Source organism: Chenopodium album, chromosome 23 (genome assembly GCF_948465745.1).
Source record: "Chenopodium album chromosome 23, dcCheAlbu1.1, whole genome shotgun sequence".
Taxonomy (NCBI): Eukaryota; Viridiplantae; Streptophyta; class Magnoliopsida; order Caryophyllales; family Amaranthaceae; genus Chenopodium; species Chenopodium album.
In genome coordinates, this window is record NC_137856.1 from 36,709,615 (window position 1) to 36,724,404 (window position 14,790).

At 33.4% G+C, this 14,790-nt stretch overlaps 2 protein-coding genes across 2 annotated transcripts; one reads left to right on the top strand and one right to left on the bottom strand.

Annotated features, from left to right (window-relative positions):
* The first annotated feature begins 2,234 nt into the window (after window positions 1-2,234).
* On the top strand, window positions 2,235-4,887 carry LOC145608390 (uncharacterized). The gene is made up of 2 exons (XM_081664002.1): window positions 2,235-2,393; window positions 3,512-4,887. The coding sequence occupies exon 2, from the start codon at window positions 3,970-3,972 to the stop codon at window positions 4,582-4,584; it is 615 nt and encodes a 204-aa protein (XP_081520128.1). The 5' UTR covers window positions 2,235-2,393; window positions 3,512-3,969; the 3' UTR covers window positions 4,585-4,887.
* A 1,851-nt stretch (window positions 4,888-6,738) lies between these two features.
* LOC145609355 (deSI-like protein At4g17486) lies at window positions 6,739-11,790 on the bottom strand. The gene is made up of 4 exons (XM_081664855.1): window positions 11,311-11,790; window positions 9,632-9,893; window positions 8,422-8,489; window positions 6,739-7,375 (listed from the first exon to the last, which is right to left on the bottom strand). Exons 1-4 carry the CDS (start codon window positions 11,443-11,445, stop codon window positions 7,091-7,093), a joined length of 750 nt encoding a protein of 249 aa, XP_081520981.1. The 5' UTR covers window positions 11,446-11,790; the 3' UTR covers window positions 6,739-7,090.
* Window positions 11,791-14,790: the final 3,000 nt, after the last annotated feature.

Sequence of the window (14,790 nt, forward strand, 5' to 3'; positions counted from 1 at the left end):
TGGGATAGGTAGTTTAGATAGGATTTTAAATTAAATGAGGTTATAAGTGTCATTTCACAATAATTAATGAATAAGCTAATTGAAAAAGCTCCTAAAATGAGCTTTTTTAAAAAATACCTCATTTTGTGGAATAAGCTCTTTCAATAAGCTTACTACTAAACACTTGTATTAGCTTGTTTGACTAATCAATCAGCTAAAGTTAGTCAAATAAGCTAATATACCCCCAATAAGCTTACTACCAAATAGGGCCTAACTTATTTTATTAGCTGATTGTATAAAAGTGTTTGTTAAATAACTGATTGCTTAAAGTTGCTTGAGCATGTGAAATGATAGATAAGCTAAATGTCGAGGTAGATATTAGATTAAATGGAGGTATAAGTGTCATTTCATCATAAGTTACTAAATAAACTAATTGAAAAGAGCCTATTTAGTGGAATAATCTATTTGCCAAACACCCTAACTTAGCTCATTTAATAGTCAATAAGCTATTTACCAAACACATCCAATGTTTATTAAATTTAAGGTAGTTATTCACATTGCAAGATCTATTTGAGAAAAAAACTATTTATTGCAAGATTTGGTCGGAAAAAAAATATAAACATAAAATAAAATAATTGTAGATGTTGTATGATTTTTTATTAATAAATTAATTTCATTATTCAAAAAAAAAAAAAACAGTTATTCACATGTACACAATGTTTACTCCAATTTTCCAATGCAATATTTAGACCATTTAATTGAAGGTGATAATCTATTTATCATTAACTCAATAAAGGACATTTGGATTGTGCCTTGACTAATTTAACATGCAGCACAGGTTATTATGAATAATTGTGATGTTAACTTGAACCTAGAACCTGAGTTGGCATTAAGTTAAGGCTATTAGACCATGTTGTAATAGGGTAAAAGTCTGAGTGAATGTTAAGTATTTGAGGCATTGTTAAATTTGTCCTTTGTCGGGGTTTTTTTTTTTGAAAATCATTTGTCCAAATATATTAATCACGATACATACAATTAATTACGACATTTATAATTAATTAGCATACATACAATTAAAAATAGAACTTCTCAAAAAAATATAAAAAAATAGCAATGTTTAATTGTGCTATAGAATTGTACAAAGAAAAATAAGAAAAAGGAAAAAATTAATCAACCAAGATGTCCCTTTGTCACCTAATTCTCATGCAAGATTGTTGGAGTCCTTTCAACAACCCGAGTCGCTAGTGTCCCCTCCTTCAAGGCTTCTAGCAACCTTAAGGTCATTTTTTTTCTTTTACCAATTCAAAACTCTAAATATTACGAGTAATTAAATACAATGATATTTTCTTACAAGTGATTCTAAGACTAAATATATTAATTAATTTTGAACTTTTGGCTTATTCTTTTCTTACCAACTACGGAGTACCATTGAGTTGACATAGGTATCACATCAACATCCACAATTATATTTCACACTAGCATTCACATCCCATATGATATCTAGTAAGCTTAACAATTATCTACCACATTGTTTATATGTATACAAAAAAATTTATCCTAATAATTAAGTTTCATAATCATCGCATATCATGTTGCATAATAATTTTTGTGAATATGATAACCATATACTGATTTTACATGTGTTAGTATATTAAAATTCGCAACGCAAGCTATAATCTCAAATAGAGTAATTCAAATCAAAAAAATTAAAATCCGACAACATTTGAACTAAACAGAGCGATAGACCGATAGTCACCATCCTTCAACAACTTATGTTTTATGTACCCAAATTGTGTTGCTCTTAACCTTTTTCAATAGTTTTGTATTTTGATATAATTTTAAAATTTTAAGATAATGCAAGTGACAAATTTCATCATAAGTTGTCCTCTATCCCAACTAGATTTTTTGTAACACCCACAGAAAATGCTTAGAAGTCAACTCTAAGCAATACTACATAGTTCTTCAATCTAGACCGTCAATTCCTCATCCCATGATCATCATGCCATTCCCAATCAACGGTCAAGATCTCCTCAAACTCTGACCCCACACATCACAAAATAGGGACCCACAAACTTGCCTTCAAATCTACACTGGTTGGCACACTAGTAAAACCCACGTGTCAGAATTATCTAGATTTAACGTCTACCTTACTCAATCAAAAATTGACACCTGGCCAACCAAAACCATTAAAATGACTAAATTACCCTTGTAATTTTCTCTCACCTCAATATCCTTGTGATAATCAGTTCATAATTTCCTTCTTTCTTTTTTCCTCTTTCTTCCTTTATTTTTTCCCTTCATTTTCTCTCTCTTTTCTTTCTTGTTTTTTTCGATCTCTTGAAACCCACTTCCTGTTAATCGTATGCATAGGATTAGGGTTCGTATGATTTGGGCTTAATCTGGGATTAAATCAGGTATTGATTAATTTAATTGTATTAAAATTTGGAAATTTTAATTATTTTTTCGATTTTGATTGTCGGTTTGTTCGATTTCTTAATATTTCATGAAATAATTGATCCAGCATACTGTGATTGTGCATAATTTCATTTGGGTGCGTTGGATCTCGATTTTTGTGTTGTTATTTCGTCGGATTTGAGGGTTTTATGGGGTAGATCCTTTTTCCCCCTTTTTGATGATAATTTTGGGATTGGTTTGTTGGAATCTATTTTATACCTATAATTTTAGCATTTCTAGGTATTTTTCTGTTAAGTTTGATTCGTTACTCATATTGGGATTGTTATCTGTAATTAGAATTGTTTATTTCTCTTATTTTGTTTGATCCAAGCTAAATTTCCATTGAATTTGATCTATGTATTAGACAGAGTGCTTATTAATTTTTATGAATGTTTTTTTTTTTTTTTTTGATGAATTATAAAGCTTTAGTATTGGAACTATGGTACTCAATTACTTCAATTTAGTTGTCCAATTTGTTAGCTTGGGAATAAACTTTGAATTGGGTTGATGAACTTTCGGATGTGTAATGGGATTGGGTCTTAATGTTTAGTTGGCTTGGGTAGATCATGATACATTAGACAAGTGGCTTGATCGAGTATTGGACGAGTTTCTAAGACACTTGATGACATTGATAATTGTTGGAAGTAATTATGCTATCGGGATGGGTTATAGAGTAACTAACACAGCTTGTTTTTTTTTCCCCCTTGGTTGTTTGCGGGGTGGAGGGGGGATTATACTGATACCATGTGTGAATGTCAATTGTTTAGAGTATTTGCGCGTGCTTTTGTATGGACTAATGAGTTTTGGACGAGTTTGTTAGACAATTGATGACCTCTTCCAACTCGACTTTGGTGGAAAAATTGTTGGAAAGAATTATGCTATTGGGATGGGTTTCAGAACAAATAATTATACTGTGTGTGTTGGGGGAGGGGGGGGGGGGGGGTGGGATACTGATTCCATGTGTTACTGTCAATATTGAAGAGTTTTTGCTCGTGCTTGTGTGTATGCAATATGTCTGATAAGTCCATGCTGCTCATGATTCTGATGTCTGACTTTGTTTTTGTGTTTATAACTACAGCTTGGTGGTCATGTAACTTCTTTTGGAACTGACTGCTGTCATATGTGAATTCAAATTGTATACATCCCTGGCACACACAGATGGGTGAACTGAGGACAATGATGCGGAGGAATGAATCATTCAGAACTTACCAGTTTGGTCTTCTTCTTTCCCCTGTTGTCTCAGTTTGGGGTTGTTTTGTTCGTAAGATAAGGTATAATTACAGTCCTGAGTGGGTGTAGTAGACCGTGCCTCAGAATTCAGTATAGTTCCACAGCTGATAGGAAACATATAAGGAAAATATTATAGTAGCAAAGAGGAGAAAAAAAGGTAGATAAAACAGGTCTCTCAAAACGTTTAAATAAAAAGAGAGATAGTTAGAGGGTAAATGTATACTTCGTAAAATAGTTACTATTTCAGGAAAGATAATCTTACTAACATACTATAGCTGAGATTAATTGGAGTTAAAAAGGTCGGAGATGGAGTCAGCGAAAACCCCCCATGTGAAAAAGGCAAAAAAGAAGCAGGTGAAGGATGAGTTGGATCGCATGAAGCAGGCCGAGAAGAAAAGGAGGAGATTGGAGAAAGCCTTGGCAACTTCTGCAGCAATTCGATCTGAACTTGAGAAGAAGAAACAGCTGAAAAATGAAGAGCAACAGAGACTTGATGAAGAGGGTGCTGCAATTGCTGAAGCAGTTGCTCTCCATGTTTTACTTGGAGAAGACTCCAATGACACGCCTACAATTGTTTTGAAGAAAGAGGAAGACTTTGGTGGTTGGCACCATACTGCGAATATCGGGCTTTTTATGGACAAATCTGCTCTGTCGCATCAGAGCCTAAATAAGTGCTCCTTGGAGAGTTTTGGCTGGTTTCCAGGATCGTATGGACAAGAGTGCGAGTGCAATCACTTAGGAGATATCAATCAGCCCTTTTCATCATATCCACTTGAGAAAAACTTCCACATGCCATATTTGGATGATGGACCGTGGAGCAATGACGATATCTCTGCAGGCCTTATTGCAGCACAGGCTGTTTCATCACTCCAGATTGGAGAAGATGCACACGTGGACAGAGTTTTCTTCAACCGATATTGAGATTGCTAAAAATAAGGGTTATGGTTCATATGTTAAAGGCAGAATATCACTGAATAAACATCCAATGTATATACTGCTTCTCTGATGTGCCCTTTTTTTTCAGTCTCCTGTAATGTTGTCGACATTGTTATTGTCATCTTGTGTTTGGATTTTTCTTTTAGTATGGCTTACTGGTTCTTAGTGTTTCGTATAGGATGAATTGAGTTTGAGCTTTGTCAAGACTGGGATATTCTGAATGGCCAGTAATGTCTTTTATTGTGATTTGAACTAGTAATATTATCATCATTCTGTGTTATTGTGTAACTGGGCTATGAGATGCTTATACTCTCTGGTTATATTTTTCTTGTGCTTTGATTGCTAATGTTTTTCTGCGCAAGTGCTTCAGAAATAGGCTGTTGCTTAGATAGACGTCGGTGGACTTCTAATGTCTGTTTTTCAATGATCTTACCTGTATTATCAATTATCAATATCTATACTTAGTATTTAAAAACACAAACCAAAATTGACACATGTCATCATTCTTTTTCACCTTTCTTTATTCATTCTCCCTCCTTATGTGAAATTCTCTCTTCATCTCCCCCTTTATTTCTCAATAACTTTTATATTTTGTAATCTTTATTTTAATTCAATAACAAATTAAATTTCCTAAAACTTCTCCTCTTCTCATTATTCCATCTATCAATTCAATTTATTCACATTCATAATTCATTTCATTAATTTGACCCTTTATCTTCCCCCTCTTCTTATATAAATACAAATTTTCAATAAAGATTTTTTCACACTCATTAAGTTTCAAAAACTAAAAAATTAGAGAAACATCTCTCAAAATTCTATGTGAAATTTCTACAACAATGAGGATGATGATTGAAAAGGGAAATATTGAGGTGGCTAGAATACTATGGAAATTCCATGGGATGACATTGTTTGCGTGTCATGGGGCTTTAATTTTGAAGATATTAAGCGCAATATAAGAGACATATATTGGTAAAGACTAAAGAAGAATATCATGCCTCCACATTTGATGTAAAAATTGTAAAATTATAATAAGTGTTTGGTATTTACAAAGTAGTTTTTTATACAAATTGTTGATTAATATATCATGCGATAGAGATATGATTTTACGATTTTAAGCCATTTTTTCTACAACTATTAGTCTATTACCACTAATTCATAAAATATTATAATATGTCAAAAGATGATAAAATAATTCATTCAAATAATTTGTAAAGGGGGGGTTTTTTTTTTGGTGACAAGATAATTTGTAAAGTTTCAAATAAATTTATAACTTAAGAATAACCCGTGCGTAGAACGGGTCCAAAAGCTAGTTATTATTAAAACTCGAAGGCAAGGAGTGTCATATTGCCATGTGTCACTTTTTTTTTTTCTTATTTAGCCACGTCATCAATCAAATTGCCACATAATCAATTACATTACATGTACATGTTAAATATGTGTCAATAAATTGTATGATAAATTAATTAATTGTATTATAGTATTGATTGTATAATAATCAATCAAATCAGTTGTTAAAAAAAAACAATTAAATTAATTTTCATTACCCAAAATAAGTTTTGTAACCGGTGTATTTATTTTCAGCTCAATTAAAACGATGAATAATTACAATAATTACAATGTATTTAAATTGCTTTGACCCATTTAATTTGTAACGGTATGTATTAATATGATTTATTTATTGAATGTTTTCCTATCAAAGTTTAAATATTTTTCAGTTGCGAAAATATATTATACCAACGTAAAGAGAATAAAGTAATATCCACAATCTTCCATACCAAAAAAAAAAAATAAAAAAATAAAAAAAAGAGAAAAAAAAAATAAAAAATAAAAAAAAAAGAAAAAAAAACCCGGGGCATCGCCCGGGTCACTAACTAGTTTTGTTCACTTAAAAGTTGTAGACATGTACGAGTACTATTGATTTGTTCATCCTAGTTGTTTACTTAGAAGTTTATAGTTTCTATTAGCCTTCAAGTTTGTATTGCTTCCAAAACGGCCTAAAGGTTAGTGACTAAACTGATTAGTATGGATAATTTTGCGGCAATCTTACTAAACTGTACACGTTTGAGGACCAATTATTATCATTTTTCTCCTTTGGCTAATAGCCTAATATTGAAACCATAATTTATAACAAGGGAACACTGAAAATAAATTGTTTCGCTTCTGAAGTACTTGTACTATACAAAGTTCTCAATTCAACGCAAAGAAAATAAATTGCTTACTTGCTGGAAGCCCAAGAACATTACTAATGTAAATGCAATTCTATCCCACATAGAGGGATGAAGCAGGATGGTAAAACTGGCCTAACAATTTTGTTGCAGGAAATTGAAGGAATAGAACAAATTTTCACAATGTACTTCATACAAATTGAGTCGGTCATAAGTGCAAGTTTAAGAAGAGAGAGCAGTAAGTTTTACAAGGATACACAGTTACACAACACATTCTTGGAGAATCGCATGGCTTCTTCTATCAGTTAAACCATGTACTCTTCCCATCAGCTACCACGACGCGAATTCTGTCTGAGGGGTGCCGCTGCATCATCACCTTCTTCCTGTTGCTGCTGCCTAATCACGTCCTGATTTGGCCCGTCAATTACAGAGCTCGTGGAGGGTTTGTCACCAGCAGGAATCATATTCTTGAACCAAGAAACTTGAAATCGAGGTGAATTCCTGTTGGAATTTGGGCTATCCGGGGATACTTGTGAGTTAGAGGCAATGCCTGCAAGGAAACGATATGCAACCTTGCTGGCGGTGACAATTTCTGTTTTAGCTTGTTTGAACTGCATTGACATAAGAAATTAGTCGTAGACCTTAAAACAAACAAAAGACTGAGGGGAGGGAGGAAGGGCTGTTCAGAATTTGAGATGGTATAGAATTTCAGAGAACGGCAAAGTATTAAACCAGGGCATAATTTTTACAGAATGAAGTCTAAAGTTCACAGAATGGGCAAAGTATGTTATATAGCACGCAGAAAAAGCTGGATTATCGTCCCTAGAAGGAGGGGCACAGGGGGGTGGAGGAGCACTAAGCAAAGTCAACTTCACTGAACCCAATGTATTATACATCCCAAGGTGCAATAAGGCAATGAGTGACCTACCTAGGCACACGCCTCACTGAAGTGAAACACACAGTAAATCTTATACTGTACTCCGTAATAATTTAGAGTCAATATTTCAACTTTAAACCGCAAGATCTTTCATACTTCAATTTTAAACTCCATTTCCTATCTCGTCTTAATAACATCCAATAACTAACACTACTCATATTAGCACAGTGTTCTAGTACAAGGAAATTTTAGAGTAAAAATTTAATTTGTGGGCCTCGGGTGAACTTTGCCTAATGCAATAAAGATATGCACCCCATTTGCCTAGCACCTCAGGGCCTAGGTGTACTGTTTTTATACCCGACTAATCCAATCCAATCACTAGCACACCTTCTGAAGCATTCTTCCCATTTTAATTTAAATCACTCTAAAAACAACATTACTTTGCACAGGTATTGCTAATTTCATAAAACAAGTGACCTATAATCACTACCATCATTCCAGCAATGCAGGTATACATGACCCACAACCTTTATAAAAGTATATTCCTCGCTATGATAGGTCATGGCTCACTACCACAACAATCTATCCTTTACTACCCCCAGCAGTTTCTCCTATTTGGTACTATACAATATCATCGACTCTTAACAGTCTTAGTCCTTCGAAAGGTAATAGACATTTCACTAGGCTTTGTAAGAGACGATAAGAAAGTTGATATGCTACTAACACCACTGACAATGAAAAAAAAGACAACTTTCTAAGACAGTAAAGCAGCAAGCTTACACGATATGCAGTGTTCCCCGCTATTTCAACAGCAGCATCACCGGCATGGGCAAATCGGTTAACCCAACCTGCAAGTATCAGGGGCTATCTATTAATTCATTGAAAACATTGCTAGGAAAACCGCAGATATCTTCTCTCAAATAGCCTAGCAGTAGCTTGGGATCATTAAGAGACCCTGACTTGCATAATGATTCTACAAAAAAACCTCGCAGCTAAAACAGAGCCCCGATGTAGGGGGGGGGGGGGGGGCAATAGATAAGCCAGGTTCTCGGTGATTAACAATTACATCCCTTCTTATATACATGCATAAGTTCATAGGGAATGAGAAAAGCAAAATTCATGGTTCACTGTACACTATAATTATAAACTAAAACATGATTGTCTGAAAAATTCAAATGAAAGTTAAGGGCCGATAATTATTAGATGAGTACAATTCCCTAAATTTACTGTGGAATCCAAAAGTTTAATACCACCACCTGGTCCACCCACCAGTAGAAACTTTATCTAGTCAACAAGAAAACATAAACACCACAAAGACAGACAGTCCTTAATACACACACTAGCTGCAGCAGGATGCTAGGTAAGTATAGAAAATACACATTGGGCCAACTCATGGCCAAAAACAGGGTTTTTCACGCCAAAAAAAGAATAAAAAACATACATAAAACGTTAACAAGGGATAGAGGACAAGTGGAATGTTGTGAACAAATCAATCCCCCAAATCACCACCACCAACAACAAAGCCTTAGTCCCAAATGATTTGGGGTGGGCTAACATGCATTGTCACAACTCACAAGGAACCGTACGATAAAGAGAAACGAACATAAAAAGATAATCAGTTGAAAGGGTTGGAGAAGAAGTGAGTAAGGAATGAGGGACTTGCTTAGTGAACAGATCATTGTGCCAACCAGCCTGAATACAGATTGCTACTAAATGTAAATCTAACAACACACTAAAGTTAATCTGACATCAGGAATTCAGATTTCTAAACCTCTTGATGATATCATAATATGATGCCAGATAATGCACCACAGTAAGAAAGGTAAAGAATTGATAGCTCTCACGTACAGATTTGGACCCTCAGATCAGTTTGGTGATCACATACCAAAATAGCACAATCTTATGAATGTAAAAGTCAACTCGTGACAGTAATAACTGCAATCAACACAAGGGCCATAAAATTAATTACAAGGCTGCAATGATACTATACCTGGAAGTTTTGGAACACCAAACCTTTCACATAACTCATCACAGAAGTGATTGCAATTTCGTGCGAGCAAATCATAGGATTCCCCTGGCCACTCTCTACTGAGTTCCCTCAAAATCTGATTAACCTTGGAGACAGAAAGATTGGTTTGTCCAAGAACAATCTTTTCACGGTATGTATACATGGGGTTTTGTGTAGCAGGGCAGCTAAACACTCCAGTTCCTTGTTCACAATACCCAAACGACCATTCATCTTCTCCATAAACCTGTAATTATTCCATGGAACTTACCAATTACCATTACTATCCTTAAAATCATGTCATAAATCAAAAATAGAAAACACATAAACTTGGCACTATGAAGTATTTGGCATAACTATATACCAAAAAACTAATCAGATACAATCAACGAAAACAATCAGAAATTACAAAAATATTGGAATGCACCAACAGTAGAATCAATACAGATTACAAAATGGGTCAGAGTAATTACTTGTCCCGCAATTCTAATGTGCTTGATTTAATAATTAAGAACAGTAACACACAATGATTAACTTAACATGAGAACATAACAGCTTGATAACAATTTAGGAAGTTCACACCCCTGTGAAGGCACGATGTCACTAATATGTACCTTATATGTGATATATGTATGATTTTCAGTTAAAACAGTATAAGGGGAAGAGAAAAATAGGCAGCTCAAAGTTTGACACCAGGAGTTGGGGTATAATAAATAGAATTGCAGTCAGAATTTATCACTGACCAGATATCATCGTATCAATACAGATTACTACAGATCCAGCAAACTATCTAGACAAACTAAAGAGTAACAAATAAAGGAAGCTCCCAACTATATGATCAACACGTAAATGTTGATATTTGTTTTGAAGAAAATTAAAAAGCACCGCCATAGCAAAGCAGTACTGATAGATATTTAATTGGCTGAAGCTGGCCGGGGACAGAAATTTTTGTGATGTCTGAGCCTAAACCACACGAAATAAATACAAGAAGCGTACAAATATCCTGCTGTTATTAATAAGTAAACATAGCACTATAGCATCAGATAAGTGAGATAACCATACGCCCTTTGCTCTTTTAACACATTCAAATACCAGGAACATTAATATGCAATTCCTTCTTCCTAAACACAGACATTACTCCTCACAGCGTAAATAGACTCCTCAACAACACAATCAAGACTATATTCCTTTAATCCACCTCCTCTCATGAACACATCGTTGACATAATGGCATTGTTCCTCTTGCTACGTAAAAAAACTCTTCAACACCACAATCAAGACTACAGTCCTTCAAAGCACCTCCTCTATATAGAACTACATAAGTTCACTACAGCCGAGACTAAAAATTCGCAACGAAATCTACTCAATAGCATCTCAACTACTATGCCACCACAAACAACCTACCAATACCAATCAGAAAACTCCGACGACAATTAATGTCAAACAAAAAAAAAAGAGCTCGAATGATATACAGCTGAAATTGCAAGAAATCAAGCATATGATCATAAGCTAGCAACACAAACAAAATCGAGTAATAAAAGCAGTAAAGTAGAGCTATAATAGGTAATTTTAGCAAAATTATGAAACAAAAACCCTAGATCTGGCACAAAAAATTAAAAATCTCAATAAATACAAAATTACCAAAAATAATCAAACTGAAATTACCTGAACAGCACTGTGAAAGATACCGCCTAATCCAATTCCATCTTTAAAGAACTTGTTGATATGCATAATAGTATTGTTCGTCTTATCTGAACCGCTGTTCGTCACATCGTAAATGTGAAGTACAACATCCGTCATCTCTTTCTAACCAAACAAATGCTGATTTACAAAATTATAAACCCTAATTCAACCCCAAAAAACCCTAATTTTCTCTCTCTATGCTTGAATTAACTCCTCGTTTTTTCTCTCTCTAAATTGATGATTCAATGAACATGAATTACTCTAGAATGCATCAATTCTATACAATTTCTCTCTCTTCAAGAGTGTGGAATTGTGATTTTTGCGACGTTTGTGAAAGTGTCGACAAATTTGGGGGGAAATGAAATATTTTGTTTGGGGAATGTTGCAAATATCTTCTTCTTTGTTCTATTTTGTGGATTTCGGAAAACTGTAATAAAATGGAAGGAAAGAGTGATAATTGGAGTACCTTCTTCTTCTTTCTGGGTTTTTGTTTTTGGTTAAAAAGATACAGTGTAAATGACATAAATGACCTTCTTTTCAAAGATTTTATTCTTAAGTAGTTAATGCCATTATTAATGCAATAAGTTTTTTTTTTTTTGGAAAATTATTAATGCAATGAGTTAAGTATTTCCTAAATGATTTTAATGTCAATAATTTGACCTGATTTTCAAGACTTATTTTACGTGGTATTGTGGAGTAAGAAACAAAGCGTTTTGATTTTTGAATTTCACTATACCCATGCTTAATAAAATAGTGTAAGATTTGTAACCCGTACACTGACACGAAGAAAATTAGAAACAAAAATATAGGACTTGTCATCTGCAAAATTGATTAGTGTGTTTTAAAAATCTCAATGAATATGATAACGGTTTGAGATAGGAAAAAAATTAAACTCCACCATACAAATATGATGTTAACTCGTTTGAAATTATACAAATACTTGATTATCAGATTTATCAACGAAGTGAGAAACAAATGGGTAAATAATTGCATTATATTTGGTATACATAACTCCGATTATATAAGGATATAACCATATGAAATGAATGTTATACTTTTTTATTGTTTATGTAAGACAAAAGCTAATGAATGTCCCAAGGGCGTTGGACAAGATAACTTAAAGAAGAAACATTAACGTGAAATAAACATTAATTACACAGGTCGATGCGTGATTTTGTCACGCATTTCCACATTAATATCATTTTAACTACTATTTTAAAGGGTTATCTAACGGCCGGAGGCGTTCTTTAGCAAGAACCTTAATATAATCATTAGCTTTGCTGTTATAATTGGCTCTATTTTATTTCCTACAAAGTATAAGTAACATACTTCCTCTGTCCCAGTTTACTTGCAATATTTTGACTGGACACGCTTGTCGATGCTTATGTTTGACCGTCGATATCTTTTATTATATATTTATAAAAGCTATAAAAAGTTTGTATTAAGAAACTATTTATTATAATAGAGCCAACAATATCTTACATAATTACATTGGTTTTTATATAATAGCTAAAAAAGATGGTCAAAGTGAGATGTGTGAATAGTGCAAAAAGTCAAAACGTTGCAAGTAATTTGGGACGGAGGGAGTAATTATCTACAATTCATGATAAAATCATGCATTCATTGATGAACTATGTTTATTTATATGAATCATATTGCCAAAACTATCGCTTTAACTTTATATGATTAGTGTTTAGAGATGCATAATTTGGAATTTTTTTAAAAGATAAAAAGCCCTTAGCTTTTACCTACACCATTAAAACAAATTTTTAAAAATTAGGTAGCAACTAACTCTAATTCCCCCGTTAAGCTAAAAAAAAATATTAATCTAAAATGAGAGGTCAAAAGAGAGAGAAGATTGTGAGTTTTTAAATTTTTTTTATATTTGTCTGCCTGCCAGGGATAATTAGTAAGCTGCTTTAAGGTTTTTGTTTTTTTTTCTTCTTCTTCTTGTCATTTAAAAAAAAAAAAAAATTTATTTATATTATCTTTTTTCTTATTATTATTATTATTTTTTTTTTATATAAAAAGGAAAAAGCTACTTCATGACATGATTTGAGGCTGAGGTAGTGAGGAGGGGATAAGCGGAATTAGTAGGGTTGGTAATATAAAAAGGCAAGTGGGCCCGACCCAAGTCCAACGAAGTCCATGCACCAACATTATTTAACCCACTAATTAGTGTCATTGTCTTTTGTCACATGTTATGTGACTTACCACCCATCTAAAATTGCTACAGCTGGTATTAACAATACATATGTATGTCATGAATCTATCATGCTACCTCTACTTCTCTACTTTTTAAAAAATTTTAATTATTTTTTTTCCCTTTTTTGGTAGAGATGGTTATGACATGGGCTTTGGCAAGCCTGTTTTGAGCGGGTCAAGTCTATAAATAAACTTCATGTCCAAAACCTGCTAAATTGAATTGTAATAACGGACTTTTCAATACAAGAGGTGTTTAAAAGGTGGTCACTATTAGCCAATATGGTAGTCGGCATTGGTCAAAGTTCAGTGGACGAAGAGGAGTATGGGGGTTGAAAGGCGATTGAAAAATCATGATAAAATTTCTTAACAAACAACGAAATAAATAATGGTGTTAGTGTTACTCACCTTACTTATCCTAAAGGCCTTCCCTAACATGTCCTAAATCAAACACCCCCATTATTTGTAAGTTTTCGCTCGTTTTTAAAGTACATTGACAATTGTGATATTGACTCTACACTTGTATATTGGAAATTTGGATGTGAATAGTAAAAATCATCACTACATCAAAATAAAACAACACTTGTCAAGTAGTGATCTTTTCCCTAGGAATTCAGCCAAAATTTTGTACTCGTATCTATGTTTCACGACTTAGAATTCTACACATCCTGTAACGATTTATATGATTTTGGAAATCTGAACTAATATCATATTTCTATTTCCAATAACTTAACGTGTAATGCACGTATGACCTAGCTAGTGTCCAATATATGCAAGAGTAAGCATAGAAAATACTTATCCTTAATTTATTTCCTTTTTTAAGTATGGTACTTTTATTACTGTGTTTAATTTCGATTTGTGAATTCTTTAAACATTAAGTTTCTTAATTCCTATAACTGAAGATTTAAGGTAATTGAAAAAGTAATTGCGAAATCTACACCAAAGCTTGGTAACAAGAAATAATTTAATTCCAAAATCTTCTCCTACTCCTATAATTGGAGTAATCGTTACACATTAATTGCGCACCATCGTGGTGAATGAATTATAGGACACTTTGTACCCAAATATTGAAAAAACGCGATTTTCTAATATATGCAAAGGAAACACGTGTAAACATTTATTTAAGTTGCATAATTTTCCACAATCATCATTTAATGCAACTGAAATAGGTTTACCAAACATATAGCCTAAAGCTGATTCGGCAACATGAATCCAAATCAGTACCGGATTATTGGAATATAATGGAGATTATTAAGACTA